The sequence below is a fragment of the Pseudogymnoascus destructans genome, assembly GCF_001641265.1.
Source record: "Pseudogymnoascus destructans isolate 20631-21 unplaced genomic scaffold scaffold_8, whole genome shotgun sequence".
In the NCBI taxonomy this organism is placed as follows: Eukaryota; Fungi; Ascomycota; class Leotiomycetes; order Thelebolales; family Thelebolaceae; genus Pseudogymnoascus; species Pseudogymnoascus destructans.
Genome location: NW_020167527.1, coordinates 275,995 through 295,315, shown reverse-complemented (window position 1 = coordinate 295,315; position 19,321 = coordinate 275,995). Strand labels below are relative to the sequence as shown.

The 19,321-nt window shown below is 45.3% G+C and overlaps 3 protein-coding genes across 3 annotated transcripts; all 3 read right to left on the bottom strand.

Moving 5' to 3' along the window:
• Nucleotides 1-7,370: 7,370 nt before the first annotated feature.
• On the bottom strand, nt 7,371-9,461 carry VC83_09626 (uncharacterized protein). The gene is made up of 2 exons (XM_024473039.1): nt 9,021-9,461; nt 7,371-8,911 (listed from the first exon to the last, which is right to left on the bottom strand). Exon 2 carries the CDS (start codon nt 8,678-8,680, stop codon nt 7,421-7,423), a length of 1,260 nt encoding a protein of 419 aa, XP_024328807.1. The 5' UTR covers nt 8,681-8,911; nt 9,021-9,461; the 3' UTR covers nt 7,371-7,420.
• Nucleotides 9,462-10,465: 1,004 nt separating this feature from the next.
• Nucleotides 10,466-11,160, bottom strand: VC83_03770 (uncharacterized protein; the record flags this gene model as incomplete). The annotated part of the gene is made up of 2 exons (XM_024467413.1): nt 10,466-10,689; nt 11,124-11,160. The coding sequence occupies 2 exons, from the start codon at nt 11,158-11,160 to the stop codon at nt 10,466-10,468; spliced, it is 261 nt and encodes an 86-aa protein (XP_024324742.1).
• A 3,509-nt stretch (nt 11,161-14,669) lies between these two features.
• On the bottom strand, nt 14,670-17,923 carry VC83_03769 (uncharacterized protein). The gene is made up of 6 exons (XM_024467412.1): nt 17,088-17,923; nt 16,932-17,035; nt 16,765-16,880; nt 15,623-16,708; nt 15,045-15,572; nt 14,670-14,984 (listed from the first exon to the last, which is right to left on the bottom strand). Exons 1-4 carry the CDS (start codon nt 17,315-17,317, stop codon nt 15,959-15,961), a joined length of 1,200 nt encoding a protein of 399 aa, XP_024324953.1. The 5' UTR covers nt 17,318-17,923; the 3' UTR covers nt 14,670-14,984; nt 15,045-15,572; nt 15,623-15,958.
• Between the last annotated feature and the right edge of the window lie 1,398 nt (nt 17,924-19,321).

Below are 19,321 nucleotides of genomic sequence, written 5' to 3'. Positions count from 1 at the left end.
ATGGCTTGGAGCATAGCCACTTGTAGTAAGGTCCTTAATCCACTTTAAGAGAGTGGTTTCTTGATTTTTTGATAATAATTGCTGTTTTTGAACAGTATTGCAGCTCAGCCCCAAGGCCTTAGCAGCCTCATATGATGACTTATACTCCTTATTTTGGATGCCTAAGATAGCTTGAGCTAATAGAACTTCTAAATCCTCTGATTTTCGACTTTTTTTGCGTACCATAATTGGTGGATAGGTGTGTGAATTTGGTGGGGTGCGGGTGGCTCTGGCAAAGCGTCCCGTTACGCCATCCGTCCCGTTACGCCACGACTTACGTTAGTTCAATCATTAAGTTATTGTTTGGCCTAAAATCGGCAATTATCAGCTGCACGATATCAAAATTTCCAATTATGAAATTAATGTAACGTAGGTCGTGGCGTAGATGCAGCAATGGCGTAGATGCAGTAATGTACCTTTACATACAAATTCATATGCAAAGGTACTTCACACTTCCAAAACTAAAAACCTACATATCTCCATTAATAAAAATTATAGGGCTTGACTATTCAATGTTTAGGTTTTATATATGTAACGTAGGTCATGGCGTAACGGGGGTAATGGCGTAACGGGGGTAACTTAGTGGGGTCGTAACCACCCCATCAAACCACTACCACCTTTAAAAAATTGAAATTGTTCAATTACTACTAGGCTAATTCATCTAAATCGCTGTCATATATCTCTTCTTCACCCTCTCTGTCTATTTCCTCAATTGTAGCTTCCTCTATAAGTCGTGGTGTTGTTCTAGGCCTCTGTGAAGCTGTTGCTGTTGCTGCTTCTGCTTCTGCTACTTGCGACTGCAACTCCTCAGTTGTGATGTGGAATTGACCCTTCAAAACTGCTCTCTTGCCCTTATTTTGTACTCTGCGCTTCTGAATAATTGAGCGCAAGTTATCTGTCTCCCTTTGTTGTAGTATGTGGCATGTATTGAGCCGCTCTGTCTCGTCTGCTAACTTATGAATATATCGCTTTGTAGGAGTGTTCAAAACACCACCACGACTTATTGTAGAAGAGAGAACTGTATTTGCTTTGTGAAGTGTCTGAAAATGAGGAGGACTGCTATTCAAAAATACTTTCTAATATCATGCTCTGTTGGAGTCCTTGGCCGTTCTAAGGGTGCATCTGTTGTAGGAAGTGTAGCTGCGCGTATGACTGTCTATGGCTGGAACGGCTGTAGCCCACTCCCTCTCCAAGCAGAAGTTATATTTGAATTTGAAAATGCAGCTGCTCTTGCTTGTATGTATGCATCCATCCATTCTGCTTTCTGTATGCGTAGGAGCTGCGCCTCATTAAGGTGTGAGAGGGCTGTTGTGAGGTGTCTTTTCAAAGGTCCAAAAATTGCAACATCAAGTGGTTGGAGTATATGTGAGGTATGTGGAGGTAGTATAAGGAGCGATATGCGATTCTGTATGCAGTGTGATATGAGGCTCCCACTTATATTGCTGTCATGGCCATCACAAATAAGGAGCCTTTGTTGTAGTTGTCCATTTGGAAGTGTTGCTTTTGCTCTTGTAGAAGGCTCAAAAACGCGTTTTAGCCACTCATATCCATGAAGATTGCTTGTCCATCCTTTTGTATTTGCAGAGAAGTGCCATTTGCTTATAACATCCTTTGGAATCCAGCTCTGTAGTACATTCTGTCCCTTGAAGATAATGAGGGGGTCGGTGGTTGTTCCAGATGCACTCAACAGCAGAGACCCATTCCTGCCTTCCTGGATGTGCCTGAAAATGTGTCCTAAGTGTAGAATCGACTATAATTCGTGTAGATTGCATTGTTCCAATTGAAAACCCAGTCTCATCCATATTGTAGGTGTTGTAGTTTTCGATTTTTTGCTCTGTTGTGGGGCTCTTGTATGCGTCAAACCACGCCTTCAACACCTGCTTTGTGACCCCATTCATCCTTTGTGCCTCAACCCTCCTTCCTAACTTAACACGTAAGTTAGGATGCCTTTGAATGAACCGTGGCACCCACTCTTGCCCAAGAGGTAAGTTAGGTAGTTGGAGTTGTGGTTGTTGAGTTTGTGTCTGTTGAGTTGGTCGGGTCTGCTGAGTTGGTCGGGTCTGCTGAGTTGATCGGGACTGCTGAGTCGGTCGGGACTGCTGAGTTGGTCGGGACTGCTGCTGAGCCGGTTGGTTTGATGGGGTCTGCCAAGCCACTAGTTAGAAATAGCCGAGTCTGCCAGTCTATGGCAGGTTTGATGGGTTGGTAGTTGACCTGACTGAGCTGGTCAACTAACTCTGTAGGTTGGCTCACCTGGGTTTGGAAGACCCGACACTTGTTTGACCGCACTTCCTCTGCAACCTCACGTAATATGCGATGGCTAGGAGCGTAACCACTTGCAGTAAGATTTTTGATCCATTTTAAAAGGGTCTTTTCTTGGGTTTGGGAGAGTAATTGATGTTTTAAATGTGCTTCTTTATGTGAGGTATGTCGCCCTTTAATGCGGCTAACAACTGTATCAGGCCTTAGATGTAAGGCCTTTGCAGCAGCATTTGCAGTTTTATATAAACCAGATTTTACTCCAGCTACTGCTTCAAGTATTAGAATATCGCGTTCTTGAGCTTTTAAACTCCGTTTGCGTACCATAATAATGGGGTAATTGATAGGTTTGGTGTGTTGGTTGATGGGTTTGATGGGTTAGTTAAGTGCTCGCTTACCTCACCATCCCGGTATGGCCATGGCCCCGGTATGGCCACGACCTACGTTAAGCTCTTCTTATTAAGTAGTTATTTATATTTTATATAGTAAAATATAAGCCTTATTATCTTTTGTAAAACAAAAGTAGTACTACTAGCATTTTTACACATGTTAGAGTATGATATAAAGAGTAATAGTCTAAGAGGATTAAGCGTTATAAGCATTATTACAAAAGTTATTAACATTTTAATTTTGGTCATGTGACCTTGATTTTGGTGGGGTGCGGGTGGCTCTGGCAAAGCGTCCCGTTACGCCATCCGTCCCGTTACGCCACGAGTTACGTTATACAAATATTTATACAGGATATTTTATTATATTAATAGAATAATAACCATGGAACTAGCACTGCTAAACTTCTTATATATTATAAAAAGCTATAACGTACATGTATAGCGAAAGCGCCAAACAAGCGAAAGCGCCAAAATGATGCGGTGACCAAACCCCCCAACTAAATGTTAAATTCCTCAACAACAAAACATGCCCCATAAAAACGATGAAAGCCAATTAGTGCTAGCTATCCAGGCTATGCAAAGCGACCCAAAGTTACGCCTTCGAGTTGCTGCTAGGATCTATTCTGTGGACCACCGCAAGCTAGGTCGTCGTCTAGAAGGTGTACCTTCACGACGCGATATCCAAGCCAACTCACAGAAATTAACTAACCTAGAGGAGTCCGTCCTTGTTCAGTATATACTCGACCTAGCTGCCAAAGGGTTTCCTCCTCGGCTGTCTGTTGTTGAAGATATGGCAAGTCGACTACTTGCAACACGCGACGCGTCACGCGTTGGGTCGCGTTGGGCTTCAAACTTTGTTAAGCGGCGTGTAGAGCTCCAGACACGCTTTCAGCGCAAATACGACTACCAGAGGGCTAAGTGCGAAGATCCAGAAGTTATTAATGGCTGGTTTGAGCTTGTGCGTAACACAATTGCGAAATATGGTATCGATGAAGCAGATATCTACAACTTTGATGAGACTGGGTTTATGATGGGCGTTATCTCAACTGGTATGGTTGTAACAAGCTCAGACGGGCGGGCAAAAGCAAAGAAGGTACAGCCTGGTAATCGGGAATGGGTTACAGTAATCCAAGGCGTTAGTTCTCAAGGTTGGGCAGTACCACCATTTATCATTGTTGCAGGCAAAAACCACCTTACATCTTGGTATGAGAATAGTGGATTTTCAAGCGATTGGGTGATTTCTGTTACTGAAAATGGCTGGACTACAAACGAGAGAGGCATGGATTGGATTCAGCACTTTGAGAAGCATACAAAGGCCCGGAGTGTTGGTGGTTATCGCTTGTTAGTCCTTGATGGTCATGAGAGCCACCACTCAGATGAGTTTGAGGAGTACTGCAAGGAACACAACATTATTACGCTTTGTATGCCTGCTCACTCTTCTCATCTACTCCAGCCACTTGATGTTGGCTGTTTCGGCCCGTTAAAGCAGGCCTATGGTCGGCAAATTGAAGATATGATGCAGGCTCATATTTCTCATATTACAAAGGATGACTTCTTTCCTGCCTTCCACGCTGCATTTAACACTACAATGACGGAAAGTAACATTCGAGGCGGGTTCCGAGGGGCAGGGCTTCTTCCATTTGACCCTGAGAGAGTGATATCTACACTTGATCTTAAGTTAAGGACACCAACGCCTCCAAGCTCCCGCCCAGGTACTGCTCAACCTTGGGTTTCTCAGACACCAAACAACCCAATTGAAGCTATGTCACAGTCTACATTTATTAAAACTCGGATTTCACGCCATCAAAATAGCTCTCCAACCTCAATCTATGCAGCTGTTGACCAGTTTACAAAGGGTGCATCGCAAATAATGCATCAATTAGCACTGCTAAAGGGAGAGAACCAAAACCTACGACAGGCAAATGAAGTACTGAGCAAGCGCCGGAGAGCTAGGAAAACACGACTACAGCAAGGAGGATCACTTAGTCAACAAGGGGCGCAAGAGCTACAGGATGAGAGGGATGTTGTGCAGCAGGTAGAGCAGGAAATAAGGGCAAGCCGTGGTCGGAAGCCAAGGGAAGAAACCCGTGCCCGTCGCTGTGGCAAGTGTGGTGAGACTGGGCACAATGCGCGCACGTGTCAGATTGTAATAGACACCTCTGAGGAAGAGGACTCCGAGTAGTTTCAATTGATTTCTAATGTTGTGGTAGATTTATCGCAATGTTTGTCGTGAGGGTAGATAATTTTGGCGCTTTCACTTGTTTGGCGCTTTCGCTATACATGTACGTTATATAGAACATATATATTAAGTAGCTAAGCCTTACGATTTTTATTAGTAGAGCTACTTAAGCTTTTAATTTTGCAAGTGTAAAGTACCTTTGCATATGAATTTGTATGTAAAGGGACATTACTGCATCTACGCCATTGCTGCATCTACGCCACGACCTACATTAGTATGTGGCATGTGTTAAGCTTCTCTGTCTCATCTGCTAACTTATGGATATATCGCTTTGTAGGAGTGTTGAGAATGCCACGACTTAACTATTGTAGAAGAGAGTAACGTAGGTCATGGCGTAGATGCAGCAATGGCGTAGATGCAGTAATGTGCCTTTAACTAGCAGAAGCAGAAGCAGCAACAACAGCTACATCACAAAAGTCGAAAATATCAACAACTCCACAAGTTACAACATCTATAATTGATCTAATTGATGATGGGAGTGAGGAGGAGCTATTTGACAGTGATATAGATGAATTAGCATGGTAATGGTAGAACTATTTTCAATTATTTCGAAGCTGCTCATATTTTGAAGGGGTGGCTTACCCCACCATCCCGGTATGGCCACGACCTACGTTAACTAAGGACTATATATAACAATAGTTTATATATCAAAGCGCTAGCAATAACGTAGATCATGGTCAGACCAGCTACATGGCCAGACCGGCTATTTCAATTTTACAGGTAAATTCACAAGCAAATTCACATCACGTGATATATAATTCAAACTTGTAATAATTACTTTAATTGACTTGCTAGAGCTTAATGTTATTAAACTTACATAATTTATATACTTATACGTTATAATTAAAAACGCTAGCATGTAAGCTAGCCTTATTAGGTAGTTATTAACAATTTTAGATTTGCTATACTAAAAATTTATATGGCAAAAGTTAAAACCTTTAGTAACTTATGTAAAAAGACACTAGTATTATTAGCGTCTTTAGATATAGTAGATGACTATTTAAAGTTCCTATATATACAAGGAATATGCTCTAGCCTTTTTATTAAAGGAGTTATTAAGGTTCTAATTTTCGCAAGCATAAGTACCTCCACATACAAATTTGTATGTGATGGTACTAATAGCCAGTCTGGCCATGTAGCCAGTCTGACCACGACCTACGTTATTACAAAAGTTATTAACGTTTTAATTTTGGTCATGTGACCTTATTTTGGTGGGGTGCGGGTGGCTCTGGCAAAGCGTCCCGTTACGCCATCCGTCCCGTTACGCCACGAGTTACGTTACTTCGAGTCGAACCACTTGGCCAACCTGTTAGTCTCACCACTTGACCCCTGTGGTATAAAGTAACTATATGCTTTGGAGCCTGAATTACTATACCTTGTCCTACTGCTTCGAGTATCGAAGTCTTCACATTATACTTTGGATACTTCTGCAGACTTGAAGGTCAGCCTCGGTTCGAACTGTCCTTACACTCATCGCAAGGCACTTAGAAGCCCTCCTTGTCGAGGCCAAAGACTAGCACTAGGTGGTAACACATAAGGAGGATGAGGGTGGGATGAGGGGGAGGTGCTCCTGCTGTTGCTGCTCATGGTAGCAACAGCCTAGGCAGCGACAATGTATCGTCACTGCCTAATTAAGCAGCAGCAGCAGTTGCTACGAGTGGTTCAGCAGCTAGTGTTCATTTATGAACACCAGTCGTTCTGCCTAGGGGACCTGCCCCTAGGTAATGCATAGCGCCTGTTCTGGTTTACGGAACAGGAACCATGCCAGCTGATTCCCCTGCTCTGTATCAAGGAGGTGACCATAGAGGGTTATGAGACCCTCTATGTCTTTGGCAACCTAGCCTACTCAGCTGCCTTTAGCACTACATGCCTGTTGGAGCATCTGCTTAGGCGGTTTAGCTAGCCTAAGGACTAGTAGCGATGGAACACTACTCTGTCCTCTGTTAGGATTGAGGTTGAGAGAGTCTTTAGCTCTGTCTAGCAAAGCTAGACGTATACTGCCTTTGGCAAGGGGCTAAGGGCTGGTATGCAGCCTGTTGCTACATACTTTGTCATTGTTACAATATCAAGTGCACCTTGCAGTGTAATGGTGGGTGCACCAGATGTGAGAATCTAGCCACCCAAGGAAGGGATGATTTTACTAAGACAACACACTGTCTTAGGAAACAGAGCCAAAGGGTTGTAGCTTAGACTATTCCACAACGCAGCAATCAGGTGTGTGATGTAGTGAAGTTGTTCAGACAAGTTGCAACAAATGTTGAGTCTGGGAACTCAGGGGTAAGTCAGAGGTTAACACCTCACTGACTTTTCAGAAACAAGGAGTAACAAGATGAATGCTTGAAAGCTTGTAAAAGACGGGGAAGTATGTGATAGTCGATTTACTGTAACGTAGGTCATGGCGTAACGGGGGTAATGGCGTAACGGGGGTAGTGGGGTCGGAACCACCCCATCAAACCACTACCACCTTTAAAAAATTGAAATTGTTCAATTACTACTAGGCTAATTCATCTAAATCGCTGTCATATATCTCTTCTTCACCCTCTCTGTCTATTTCCTCAATTGTAGCTTCCTCTATAAGTCGTGGTGTTGTTCTAGGCCTCTGTAAAGCTGTTGCTGTTGCTGCTTCTGCTTCTGCTACTTGCGACCGGAGTTCTTCTGTAGAGATGTGGAATTGACCCTTCAAAACAGCTCTTTTACCCTTCTTTTGCTCCCTTCTTTTCTGAATTATGTTGCGCAAGTTATCCGTCTCTCTTTGCTGTAGTATGTGGCGTGTGTTAAGCCTCTCTGTCTCATCTGCTAACTTATGAATATATCGCTTTGTAGGAGTGTTCAAAACACCACCACGACTTATTGTAGAAGAGAGAACTGTATTTGCTTTGTAAAGTGTCTGAAAATGAAGAGGACTGCTATTCAAAAATACTTTCTCAAAAATATCATGCTCTGTTGGAGTCCTTGGCCGTTCTGCTACGTCTGTTGTAGGAAGCGTCGCTGCACGTATGACTGTTTGTGGCTGGAACGGCTGTAGCCCACTCCCTCTCCAAGCAGAAGTTATATTTGAATTTGAAAATGCAGCTGCTCTTGCTTGTATGTATGCATCCATCCATTCTGCTTTCTGTATGCGTAGGAGCTGCGCCTCATTAAGGTGCGAGAGGGCTGTTGTGAGGTGTTTTTTCAAAGGTCCAAAAATTGCAACATCAAGTGGCTGTAACACATGAGAGGTATGTGGAGGTAGTATAAGTAGCGATATGTGATTCTGTATGCAGTGTGATATGAAGCTCCCGCTTATATGGCTGTCATGGCCATCACAAATAAGGAGCCTTTGTTGTAGTTGTCCATTTGGAAGTGTTGCTTTTGCTCTTGTAGAGGGCTCAAAAACGCGTTTTAGCCACTCTAATCCATGAAGATTGCTTGTCCACCCTTTTGTATTTGCAGAGAAGTGCCATTTGCTTATAACCTCCTTTGGAATCCAGCTCTGTAGTATATTCTGTCCCTTGAAGATAATGAGGGGGTCGGTGGTTGTTCCATCCATGCAGATGCACTCAACAGCAGACACCCATTCCTGCCGGCCTAGATGGGCTTGAAAACGCGTCCTAAGGCTTGAATCCACGATAATTCTTGTTGATTGCATTGTTCCAATTGAAAACCCAGTCTCATCCATGTTGTAGGTGTTGTGATTTTCGATTTTTAGCTCTGTTGTGAGGCTCTTGTACGCGTCAAACCACGCCTTCAACACCTGCTTTGTGACCCCATTCATCCTTTGTGCCTCAACCCTCCTTCCTAACTTAACACGTAAGTTAGGATGCCTTTGAATGAACCGTGGCACCCACTCTTGCCCAAGAGGTAAGTTAGGGATTTGAGGTTGTGTCTGTTGAGTTGGTCGGGTCTGCTGAGTTGGTCGGGTCTGCTGAGTCGGTCGGGACTGCTGAGTCGGTCGGGTCTGCTGGGTTGGTCGGATCTGCTGCTGAGCCGGTTGGTTTGATGGGGTCTGCCAAGCCACTAGTTAGAAATAGCCGAGTCTGCCAGTCTATAGCAGGTTTGATGGGTTGGTAGTTGACCTGACTGAGCTGGTCAACTAACTCTGTAGGTCGGCTCACCTGGGTTTGGAAGACCCGACACTTGTTTCACCGGACTTCCTCTGCAACCTCACGTAATATCCGATGGCTAGGAGCTTAACCACTTCCAGTAAGCTCTTTAATCCACTTTGAGAGGGTCTGCTCTTGAGTTTTTGATAGGAGTTGCTGGTGCTGGCGTGCTTCTACACGTGTGTGCCTTCCATTTATGCGACAGCGGAGGGTCTCCTCTGGTAGCCCTAAAGCTTTTGCAGCAGCATATATTGATTTGTATTGATTTGATTTAATAGCTAATATAGCTTTTTGAATTTGAATTTCGCGTTCTTGAGCCTTTATACTCTTCTGACGGACCATTCTAGCATAGTAGTAGTAGTAGTTAATAGGGTTGTAGGTTTGATGGGGTGGTTCTGACCCCACTACCCCCATTACGCCATTACCCCCATTACGCCATGACCTACGTTATTGCCTGCTTGCCCTTTCTTAAGGAAAGGGCAATCCTATTTATGCCAAAGGAGTGTAGTTCTCTCATTTTCCATGACTTTCCATGACTAACCAGGCTTGGTAAATGTATTAGAAATCAAGTGCGACCCACAACTAGCTTGCTAATCATGTAGTGAACGTAAGAGAATCCCATAGAGCCATCTCTTGGGTTCCTAGCCTATAGGAAGTGAAAAGGAGGTCCAAGGTCAGAGTACCTATAGATAAATTATGTCATAACTTAACCAATCTTGTGGGTAACTAAGGAGCGATGACGTGTAATGAATCATAGAGGGTTGTAGAAGCTTCTAGAGCTATCGTTCATGTTCCTAGGCCTCTAGTTGGTAGAGATATGCCATGTGGTAGTATTGGCCCACCCCCTTAAGGAGGAGATTTTCTTAATAACTTGTTCAATGAGTGTTCAAATGATATGCCGTGATGTATGTAGCATAAACAGATGTAGTAGAAGAGTTTGCAGCAATCGTTGAGTAGTATTGCTTCTGTTGTTGGTGTGATAAGCCAAGATATGTATGGTGACTTGTAGGTTTGAGGAGGAGATTTCTAAGTTTGCTCTTGAGTTTGATAGCAAACTGAGTGCAACGAATGTCAGTATGACATGCAGCTCGAGTGAGGGTTCAGGGGTGTGGGGAGCTTTCCGGAGTTGGAGTGAATTCTCAGAACTGGTCTCGCTAAAGAGAATTCACTCCACAACAACATAGCTGTATATAGATCGAGCCACTGCTCGAGTGCTCCTCTTCTCTTTCCTTTCTTCTCTAGATTGGGTTTAATTCATAATACCCAACTGGCGCCCTATGCCTTGGTGAACCGTGACAGTCGTCACTGTCTGGCTTATGAATGTGCAGACATGCCTACAGGGGCGAGAGTAGAGGAACCAGTTTAGATTAACTCCACCTATAGTAGAGTCCTATCTATCATAGGTATGTACATCCCTATTGTCCCCCCTCCCCCTAATTCCCCTCCTAATTCCCCCTCTACTGCATCATCGCTAGCATCTGTGTGACATTGTCGTTAACAGTGCTAACCTTAGACTCTAGGTCCTTAAGCTGCTTCTCGACAGCAGCATCCTTTTCCTCCCTCTCCTCCTCCTTTAGGGCACTGCCTATCTGACTCGCAGCCCTCTTGACAATGCTAAAGAGGTGTTCAAGTCCTATAGCGATAGGATCCCCCTCGAGGGCTATAACTGGTGCTAGGGTGGCTGGTCGTCATCGTTAGGTTGTAGGGTCTGTAGTTGCAGGGTTTGGGTCTTAGGGGCAGTGCTGCTCTTGTCCTCCTCGTCCTCTTTCTAGTAGGCATGAGAAGCAGCTCTTAAGAGCTGTGTCTTGTGTGCCTAGTGTCACGGTTCACCAAGGCATAGGGCGCCAGTTGGGTATTATGAATTAAACTCAATCTAGAGAAAGAGAAGAGGAGCACTCGAGCAGTGGCTCGATCTATATACAGCTATGTTGTTGTGGAGTGAATTCTCTTTAGCGAGACCAGTTCTGAGAATTCACTCCAACTCCGGAAAGCTCCCCACACCCCTGAACCCTCACTCGAGCTGCAAGGTGCACTTGATATCGTAACACCTAGAGCGTAAGAGAGGCCTGCTACTAGGCTGCTAATGTAGTTGTCTCTACATTAGCAGTGCCCTACGCCTCTTGCCGAGCTTGCTTGACCTCCTCTCAAGCATCAAGCATGGTGATCTAGGAGTCTAGAGCATCTGTCATAGACGACTAGGTGTCTTGCTACTGCTATCAAGCTTAGCGATATACGCCCTATGCTCGCAGACAAGCTTGGCTACAGCCTAGCTAAGGTTTGGTGCTCTTTTCCCCAGTCTACCATAAGGTGCTTGGCAATCCGCTTCTAAAATGCTTGGTTAGACTAGTGGCTGTATGTGGCCTGCTGCTCAATGTAGAGCCGCATGACAAAGAGCATGTCCTTAGCAGTCATATGGTTTTGACCGCCATAGGTGATGCTAGGGGCAGTGCTAGTAGTGCCATTGTTGTCATAGGGGCTGGCTAGGCCCTTTAGGGGAGAGGGGGAAATCTATAGATAGGATAGGCGGGAAGTTAGGGGGTTCCTCTCAGGGCTAGGGCAGGCTAAGCCGGTTGAGGCCAGGGCTAGGGCTCTTAATAGACTCTCTAATAAGTTTAGAGAGTTGGCTTGCTATCCGCATAGCAAGCTAGGCAGTTTGCTAGATGCTGTGAGGTTTAGCTTCTATAGTTATTATAGAGTAATATACAGTATTCACCTATTTCAAGCATAGGATGTTGTTCAAATTGTTGATTATGGCTAACTACACTACTAATTTACTAGGCTAGAAATGGCTCTGTCATAGTGCGACAGAGTTCTGTTATAGTGTGACAGTCCCCTTTCCTATTTGGGCATGTAGGGCTAGAGTAGGCACCTTGGCATTAGGTACGCCTTACCAAATATGTTACTGTTACACGCTAAAAGTGTAACAGTAACAGTTGCTAAATTGCTCTATTAGGTTTTAGGCCCAAACCCTTCTGTTACTTAGGGTGTTTAGGTAGGCCCTCTAAATAACATAAATAATATGTAGGCTCCATTAGTAGGGTAGTAATTCAATTCAATCCATTCATTCTATATACTGTAGTCTACTGTCAAGTTTTCCTGCCCATTGCACAAAAGCTGAAGGCCTAGTCACCAAAACATCACACGATTGTCATAATATCTCGGTCCCTCTCCTAACAGGTTATGAGCCTAGCGACACTTAGGAAGCTTTGTATTTGAACCAAGGAATTGATTCTGAAGTCTCACATCAAAAAAGTGAGAGTCTAAGCTACTCGCTGAAAGAAGCCTGTAAAGTAAACCATTGACTTAGCTGTGGCGGTTCAGCTCCATAAGCCGGAAAGTGATAACGGCTCACAAAAATGGAGTTAGAACACATTGAGCAGTCTCAGTCTGGTCTAACTATTGAAATTGGGCTCTCTAAATCTAGATCGAGCTTATTGACAGGAAAGTCTAGAGTGCCATCAACGCTATGCTCGAATATAAGCTCGATAAGCCCAAAAAGGAAGAGACTACAGAGTCGTAACTGTCTGTAAGGAGCAGCTCGCCTTCTTCTGTGACAATTGAGCTAGAAGAATCATTCTAGAAAGCTGTATCCCGTTGATTGTCAACTGGGTTATCTCATAACAGCCAGAGAGGTCTAGGACAAGCTTAAGTGCATGCTTACGACGGGCTGTAGCAGCTAGACTCGAAAAATGAGGCCTTTAGTAGCTACCTTCCGCTAGCGACTACACTGGTGTTTGATGTCGCTATGATGCTAAACCAGCTCTAGGACGGTATCGTAGCAATAGAGCTAGAAGACAGGCCCTCAGACTAAGGAAGGTCAGCTGGCTCCTAGTGATTATAAGAAGCCGTAGCAGCAAATATGACATTGCTAGCACCTAGATTAGGGTGGCAAAAATCACGGATTACCAAGATATCATCGGCTAGTTTGTCGATATCGAGGAGCAGACTAAGGCTTTAAAGCCTGTCACCAAATCTGCCTAGCAAGCCTCTATAGATACTAGAGATATGAGGGGCAAAGACAGTAGATGGGGTGACAGAGACAAATCCTCTTAGAAGGACACCTATACGTGTTACCACTGTAGGAAGACTAGATATATTCGCCAGGACTATAACGCAAAGAAGAGAGGAGAGCCAAAGATGGCAGGGCAGTTGACTAGACCCCTTGCTGCCCCTAGCAGTAGAAAGGGGTTGTCACTGCCTCTACTAGAGGGGGCGAACACAGCCTACATCTAGGCTGCCCCTGTCACCAAGACGTCCTGGATCGCCATGATCAATGACTTCTGTAGTGTTGATACATGCTAGGTTAGTGACAGGCAGGCCTAAAGTAGGATTTAGATCATGGATTTAGGCTGCTCTTGCTATATGACGTATGCTAAAGAGGCGTTTGTCAGCTATACCATCCTAGACAAGCCGATTCTAGTTAGACTAGCAAACAGGATGGAAATCCAGGCCATTGCTAAAGGAGCTGTTAGCTTCGAAATAGCTGTTAAGGGCAACAGGTGCCGTATCTAGCTCTACAAGGTACTATATGTACTGAAGCTCACTAGAAGCCTCATCTCGGTCCCCTACCTCTAGGATAGGGGTATCATGACAAGGACAACTAGTGGCAGCAAGATGCTCCTAGAGCTTAGGGGGCAAGTCGTTAGCGTAGCTAATTAAATCAGGCCCTCCTACATCCTTAGCAGCACCTAGGAAAGCGCCATCACTACGTTGCGCATAGTGGCGATGTTACCAAAAGAAGCCATGCTTTAGCACTAGCGCTTTAGACACCTAAGCTCAAGGAGTCTAAGACTGGCTTACACCATGGTTGACGGTAACCTTGCGGACCCGTGTAGAGAGTGCCTGCTTAATAAGAGTATGTAGGTTATTAATCAGAAGGCATTAGAGCATGTGATGGCCCCCCTTAACAGGATACATAGCGACATCTAGGGGCCATCCTGTAATGCTGACTTCTAGATGATAGAAGACATAGAGGTTTCTTGCGTAAGGTTGACTAGTGGTCCCTCTATTAGAGACTAGGACAAGCTTGAATGCAAAGAGCGCCGTTTGTAGGAAGAGGAGGAGGAGGCAATGGCCAAGATCCTTCATGCTTGTCTTCTACCGCCAGAAAATTGAACAGGAACAGCTATTTGAACACTACTCTGTTGCAGATATCATTGATTCAACTTATGTGAATGATGAGGAAATATTGTTTGAATATCTAATTGATAATATCCAAGAGAAGATGATGCTACAGTATATTCCAAACTGTAACCCAAGGCAGCCAAATACCTGTGATAGGACAAAGCGGAACCAAGACTGGTTTGATTTTATTCAATCACAACGAGGCCTTTATACGTTACCAAGGGTACAGTGATTACAGCCCCAGCACTGAGGGCAACGCCGCCAAGTTCGTTACCAAAGTCAGGCTAATACATCAACATTTGACTTAATTGACCCGGAGCTAGAAGATTTAGAGGGGCTACCCCCAAGCCAAGACGGGTGTGATTACACCCTACCTTCACTTGCAAGGCCATAGAATGACAATAGGGCCCAGTTGCCTCAGGGGGAAGTAGTTGAAACAATTGAGTTGAGCCAAGTCCGTAATAAGTCTCGGTCTGGTCGGGAAATTCAGGGGTCATGGCGTAATATAGATCTATAGCAATAATTATAGTAATTGCCATCTACTACAAATTGCACATGGAAAATAAGTCATTATACGTATTATCTACACGTGATTGTTAACCAACCCTAGTCCCGTGACCGGTTTCTTGGCAGACCGATGGGGAACCGTGGGTTATGAGCTTCAGACCGGACCGGACCATGGTCCGGTCTGGGGTCGGGGGACCGATGGGGTAGGTCCCCCGTGACGCACACTACATAGAACTCCTGCACAAATCTCTCATTAATTGCGACAGCCCTTTGAAGGTGTGCGAAACGTATGCAGCACCTTTGCTTCGTCGCCAAAGCATGGGCTGTTGCGACAATGTTCTTGATCTGTAGAAAACATAGTGAGCATAAGACAGACATTAGGGGAGATTTTGTATGGGTTCTTACCTGGCGGCCATTGTATTTGCCTGCAGTCAAGCTCTTCAGCTCCGACCGACTAACATTGGTGGGACTTTGACTGGTGTTGGCCCGATCAAGGAATTGCTTCCATATCTGTTCCTTGGTATCTTTGTCCAGGTCATCGTATCTCAATGTGATATGTACCCGGCTGAGGATTGCTTCGTCGAATTGCGAGACGCGATTCGTTGTCAAAAACATGATACCCTCGCAATATTTTAGCTTGCGGAGGAATACCGCAACCAGACTGTTACGGATCAGGTCATGGTTTGACCGTCGCTCGAAGTAAACGTCGGCTTCATCTAGGAGAAGAACAGCACCCCAGTTCTTTGCGATCTGAAAGATCTGACTAAGCTGTGCTTCCAACTTTGCAGCATCGGTACTTAACTCTCCAGCAGAAATCTAAATAGTCACATCTTAATGCGATATGGGATTAGGCACCGTACCGAATACAGCGGCCTCTTTAGATGCTCGGCTGCGGCTTCAGCTGTCAAGGTCTTTCCGAGCCCAGGGTTGCCACTTAATGGAGAGTTAGCGCATGTGATAAGGTGGGGAGTGAGCCATCATACTGTAAGAGAATGTTGAGGCCTCGCCCCTTTCCTGAAACGAAGTCATCGAATGAGAAATCCGACTCTTGGTGGCTTGACCATTGCGAGCCTCCACAAGGCCATGATCACCTCTCTGTCCTCATCCTTAATCACCAAACAATCGAAAGGATCAGAGGACCACTGGATTTCGTCGAGGTCAGCCACTGCAAATTCAGCTGTAGTTTATAGTTAGTTTGCAATAATTCGTTCTTGAAAAAGGTACTCTTACCCCACTGCTTGTCTGCAAAGCTGAACCCTCGTACCGTGGGACAGCAAATCAAAAAGTCGTCCTCGGACACGTCGGCTGGGTCAACAGTACTACTGCTTGTAACTGGACCAGACGGCTGGCTCCCTTGCAGGATCACAAATGTTGGAAATGTCAATCCAGTTATTAAATAGATCAATTTCTGCCAGTGAATTGATTGGCTCGGTGATCTTTAGTCGGGAATAGTTGGGATTGATCTTTTGAAAGAACTTTGCATCAATCATAACTCGGCCATCGACATTAAACTCCACAGGGACGCCGTCATCCATGAAGAAGGCCAGGCCGTTGTACTTGCGATGGTGGGATCCATTTAGGGACATGAACTTCCGACCATTCTCAATAAGGTTAGCCTTTACCTTAATAGAGTCCGGGTGATGCTGGAGCGGAAACGTTTCAAGGAGGTTTATTCGTTTCGTTCCGCGAAATTTAGGGATCCCTAGCTCGATTGGTACGTTTCCATATTCTTTCCCATCAAAATCGAGATATCGACACTCGAGTTTCCAGTATATGAACCCAGAGTTGGTTTTCTTCTCCTCACCGAAATCGAATCTCACGCAACGCGGCTTGTGGGTTCCGTGGCAGGTGGTGAATACTGGTCCGTTCGGTCTGAACAGTGCCCAGAGCATGTCATATGTGATCTCGCCGGTCTTGAGAAGTGACTTGAGTTCTGGATACTTCTCCTTCAGGTAGTTGAGAAGAAGACTGACGTGCGTCGCGCTAGCTTGGTCCTGGAAATCGATGCCATTCCAGTTTCGGCATGTTTCAAGCTCGGGGATGTAGTGATACAAGAGATTTTGCTCAACCTGCGCGCGTGTCAGCAGTCGAATTTGCATGGTAGACGTAGACCGTATGGACTCACCGAAAGATTGTTCTCCTTTGTACTGACTGCGTGGGCATCTTTTAAGACGTTTCTCAATGCATCTCGCAACATCTCTGACTTGATATCAACATGGTATGTGATTTTCGTATCCTTGTCTGGGATATATTTGTAAGTAGGTGGATTCCACTGTGGGCTGAGAAACTAACCAATTCGTCCACGAACCACAAACACATATTGATTCAGTTCATCTGCTTCATCCGTTGGCGTGACTGATTCTACGACCTTATACTTGTATGCCTTGGCGTCCCAACTGCATAAACGGTGTTAGCTCCTTCAAGATTGGACTTGCTACGAAGACTAACACTTCATTGACCGCTTTAAATTCAAGCTTGGAAGCCCGAGCTGGAGGGTCTTTGGCTTCAACGTCGTTTGCGGCAGCAGGCACTGCGGGGGCGCTCTGCGCGGAATTGAGAGACTTGACAATGTCCAAGAACTGTTGGGCGAAAGACAACAATTCAGACCGATGAGGGTCTGGAGACGTGGGGTGCATTTTCATAGCGGCGAGAATCTCACTAGCATCCTCATCGCTCATCGTCGGGGAACTGGGTGGGGTGGCTGGCCTTGGATTGCACTGCGAAAGGCCGATTTGAATTCTCTGTTGGAGCCATGATCAGAGTGGAGTGTTGGCAGCTGGCTTGATATGCGTGGTGGGAGATATAGACAAAAGTAAGAAGCTTAAAGATGAGTGACGATTTGAAGACTGCAGAGGTTGTGATTGAACTTCTGGGGAATCGCACGCCCTTATATATTTCTCAATTCTTTGCCCGTGTCAATTGAAGACCAAACCCCCCTGTAAACCAACAACGGTTGGGGGGGGTGAGGGAAGCTGGTCCTTCTTCGTTCAGGATCACCAGCAGCCTACGGTTGCAGCATCATGAAATCCAAAAATCAAAAAGGTCCAAGGGTGCATACAAACAACGCGGAGAGAAGCACATATCTCCAAGACAGTGTTGGGGAAGATGCTGGCGAGACCGATTTATCGTGCAGCCTTGTGCAGGATTGATGTGAGACTGAGAGTTTTCAGGCTAGATTTCTAAGATCTGCTTGACGAACCTGCAGCCCATAGTTGCAGCAGGGCGCATCAGCACAGGAATAGCGGCACAATTGAAGGGAGACATTCATTGCATTTGGATGTAAGAACGTTGGGGAAAGCGTCTAAACCATGTAGTTCTCGTACAGTAAGAAGCGCTCTAGGGTGCGGATACGATGCGATACCCATTGTTCATGGCTCGTGTAATATGATTGGACGCGCTAGTGGCACGTGTTCTCTTATTGGCATATACACAATCTCCCACATTATCTCCATCAATCTACCATCAACCTAACGTCTGTAATCCCAAACTTTCATCGGACTATCCCTCATTAAACCACCATCGTCCTCTCAACTTCTTTTGAAGGGCACCATCAGCTCAAGATCACCATCAAATGCCAGCAATCTTCCCTTTAAAAAGGGAAGATTGCTGGCATTTGATGTCATCAATCTACCATCGATCTACCATCAGTCCCTATGTTCCATCGGAACTCCCAGCCCTTTCAATCATCGCCTTGGCGTGATGGAAAAGCATTCTCGTTACAAGCCACTCGATACCGAAGAGGCTTGGGATAGGCTTGCTGGCGCTAGCAAGAACCTCTCAGTACTCGGAAGGTTGAGCGATGCAGAGGCACTACGCACTTCAGAGGCTGTTGAGATGTTACAAACGGCACAACCTTCTGGAAAAACAAAACGTTATAAAGAATTTTTATACAACGTCCTCGGTAACTCCAGTCCTCAATTTGTTCTACTATGTGTGGTAGCTCTCGGCCAAGTTCGAGTGGCCAGTATGACAAATGAGAATCGTGTCACCCTAATTAGCAAAATCAAAGACAGTATGGAAAACCGTCTTTGAGGAAGCCAAGGCGGTTGCAGACCGAATGCATACCGCATGGGTCCACGCAAAGGAAAACATGGCAAAGGCACAAGAGAAAATGTCTAAGCACACGAATCGACGCCGAAGTGCCATCAACTGGGACGTAGGGAATAGAGTGTACCTATTTGTTACGACGGAACAAGAAGGCTGGCCAACTACAGGACAGGAAGGAGGGAGGTCGCATGAGACCGGCCCTGTTACCTGGAGGGGCAGCGGGGAATAGTAGTTCCGAAAGTATCACGTGACGGACTCGCAGGATGATGAGAAGAGTCCTAAGAGTCCAGGACTCCGAGGACTCGAGTAAGTTCCCAGGAGTCCACTAGGCACGTGACGGACTCGCAGGATGATGAGAAGAATCCTAAGAGTCCAGGACTCCGAGGACTCGAGTGAGTTCCCAGGAGTCCACTAGGCACGACGCCACTATATAAGTAGATAGTATTTCCTTAGATAGGAGCTTCGTGCTCAACTCAATACAGTATTTGTTATATACTAGTAACGTGTTACTTGAAGCCTCTGTGTCTGATCCCCTGCCTCCTCTGATAAGTAAACCTTTACGCAAGAGAACCTCTGTGTCTTCTATCATTTAGAAGTCAGCGTTACACTATTGACCAAAAATTTGAAAAACTCTC

Excerpts from the sequence above, each read along its gene's own strand:
- VC83_09626 (XM_024473039.1), bottom strand. The coding sequence starts at position 8,680 with ATGAATGGGGTCACAAAGCAGGTGTTGAAGGCGTGGTTTGACGCGTAC.
- VC83_03769 (XM_024467412.1), bottom strand. The coding sequence starts at position 17,317 with ATGAGCGATGAGGATGCTAGTGAGATTCTCGCCGCTATGAAAATGCAC. Across the intron at positions 16,881-16,931 it reads TGTGGTTCGTGGACGAATTG|ACAAGGATACGAAAATCACA; the intron begins GTTAGTTTCTCA and ends AATATATCCCAG. Across the intron at positions 16,709-16,764 it reads CAAAGGAGAACAATCTTTCG|GTTGAGCAAAATCTCTTGTA; the intron begins GTGAGTCCATAC and ends ACACGCGCGCAG.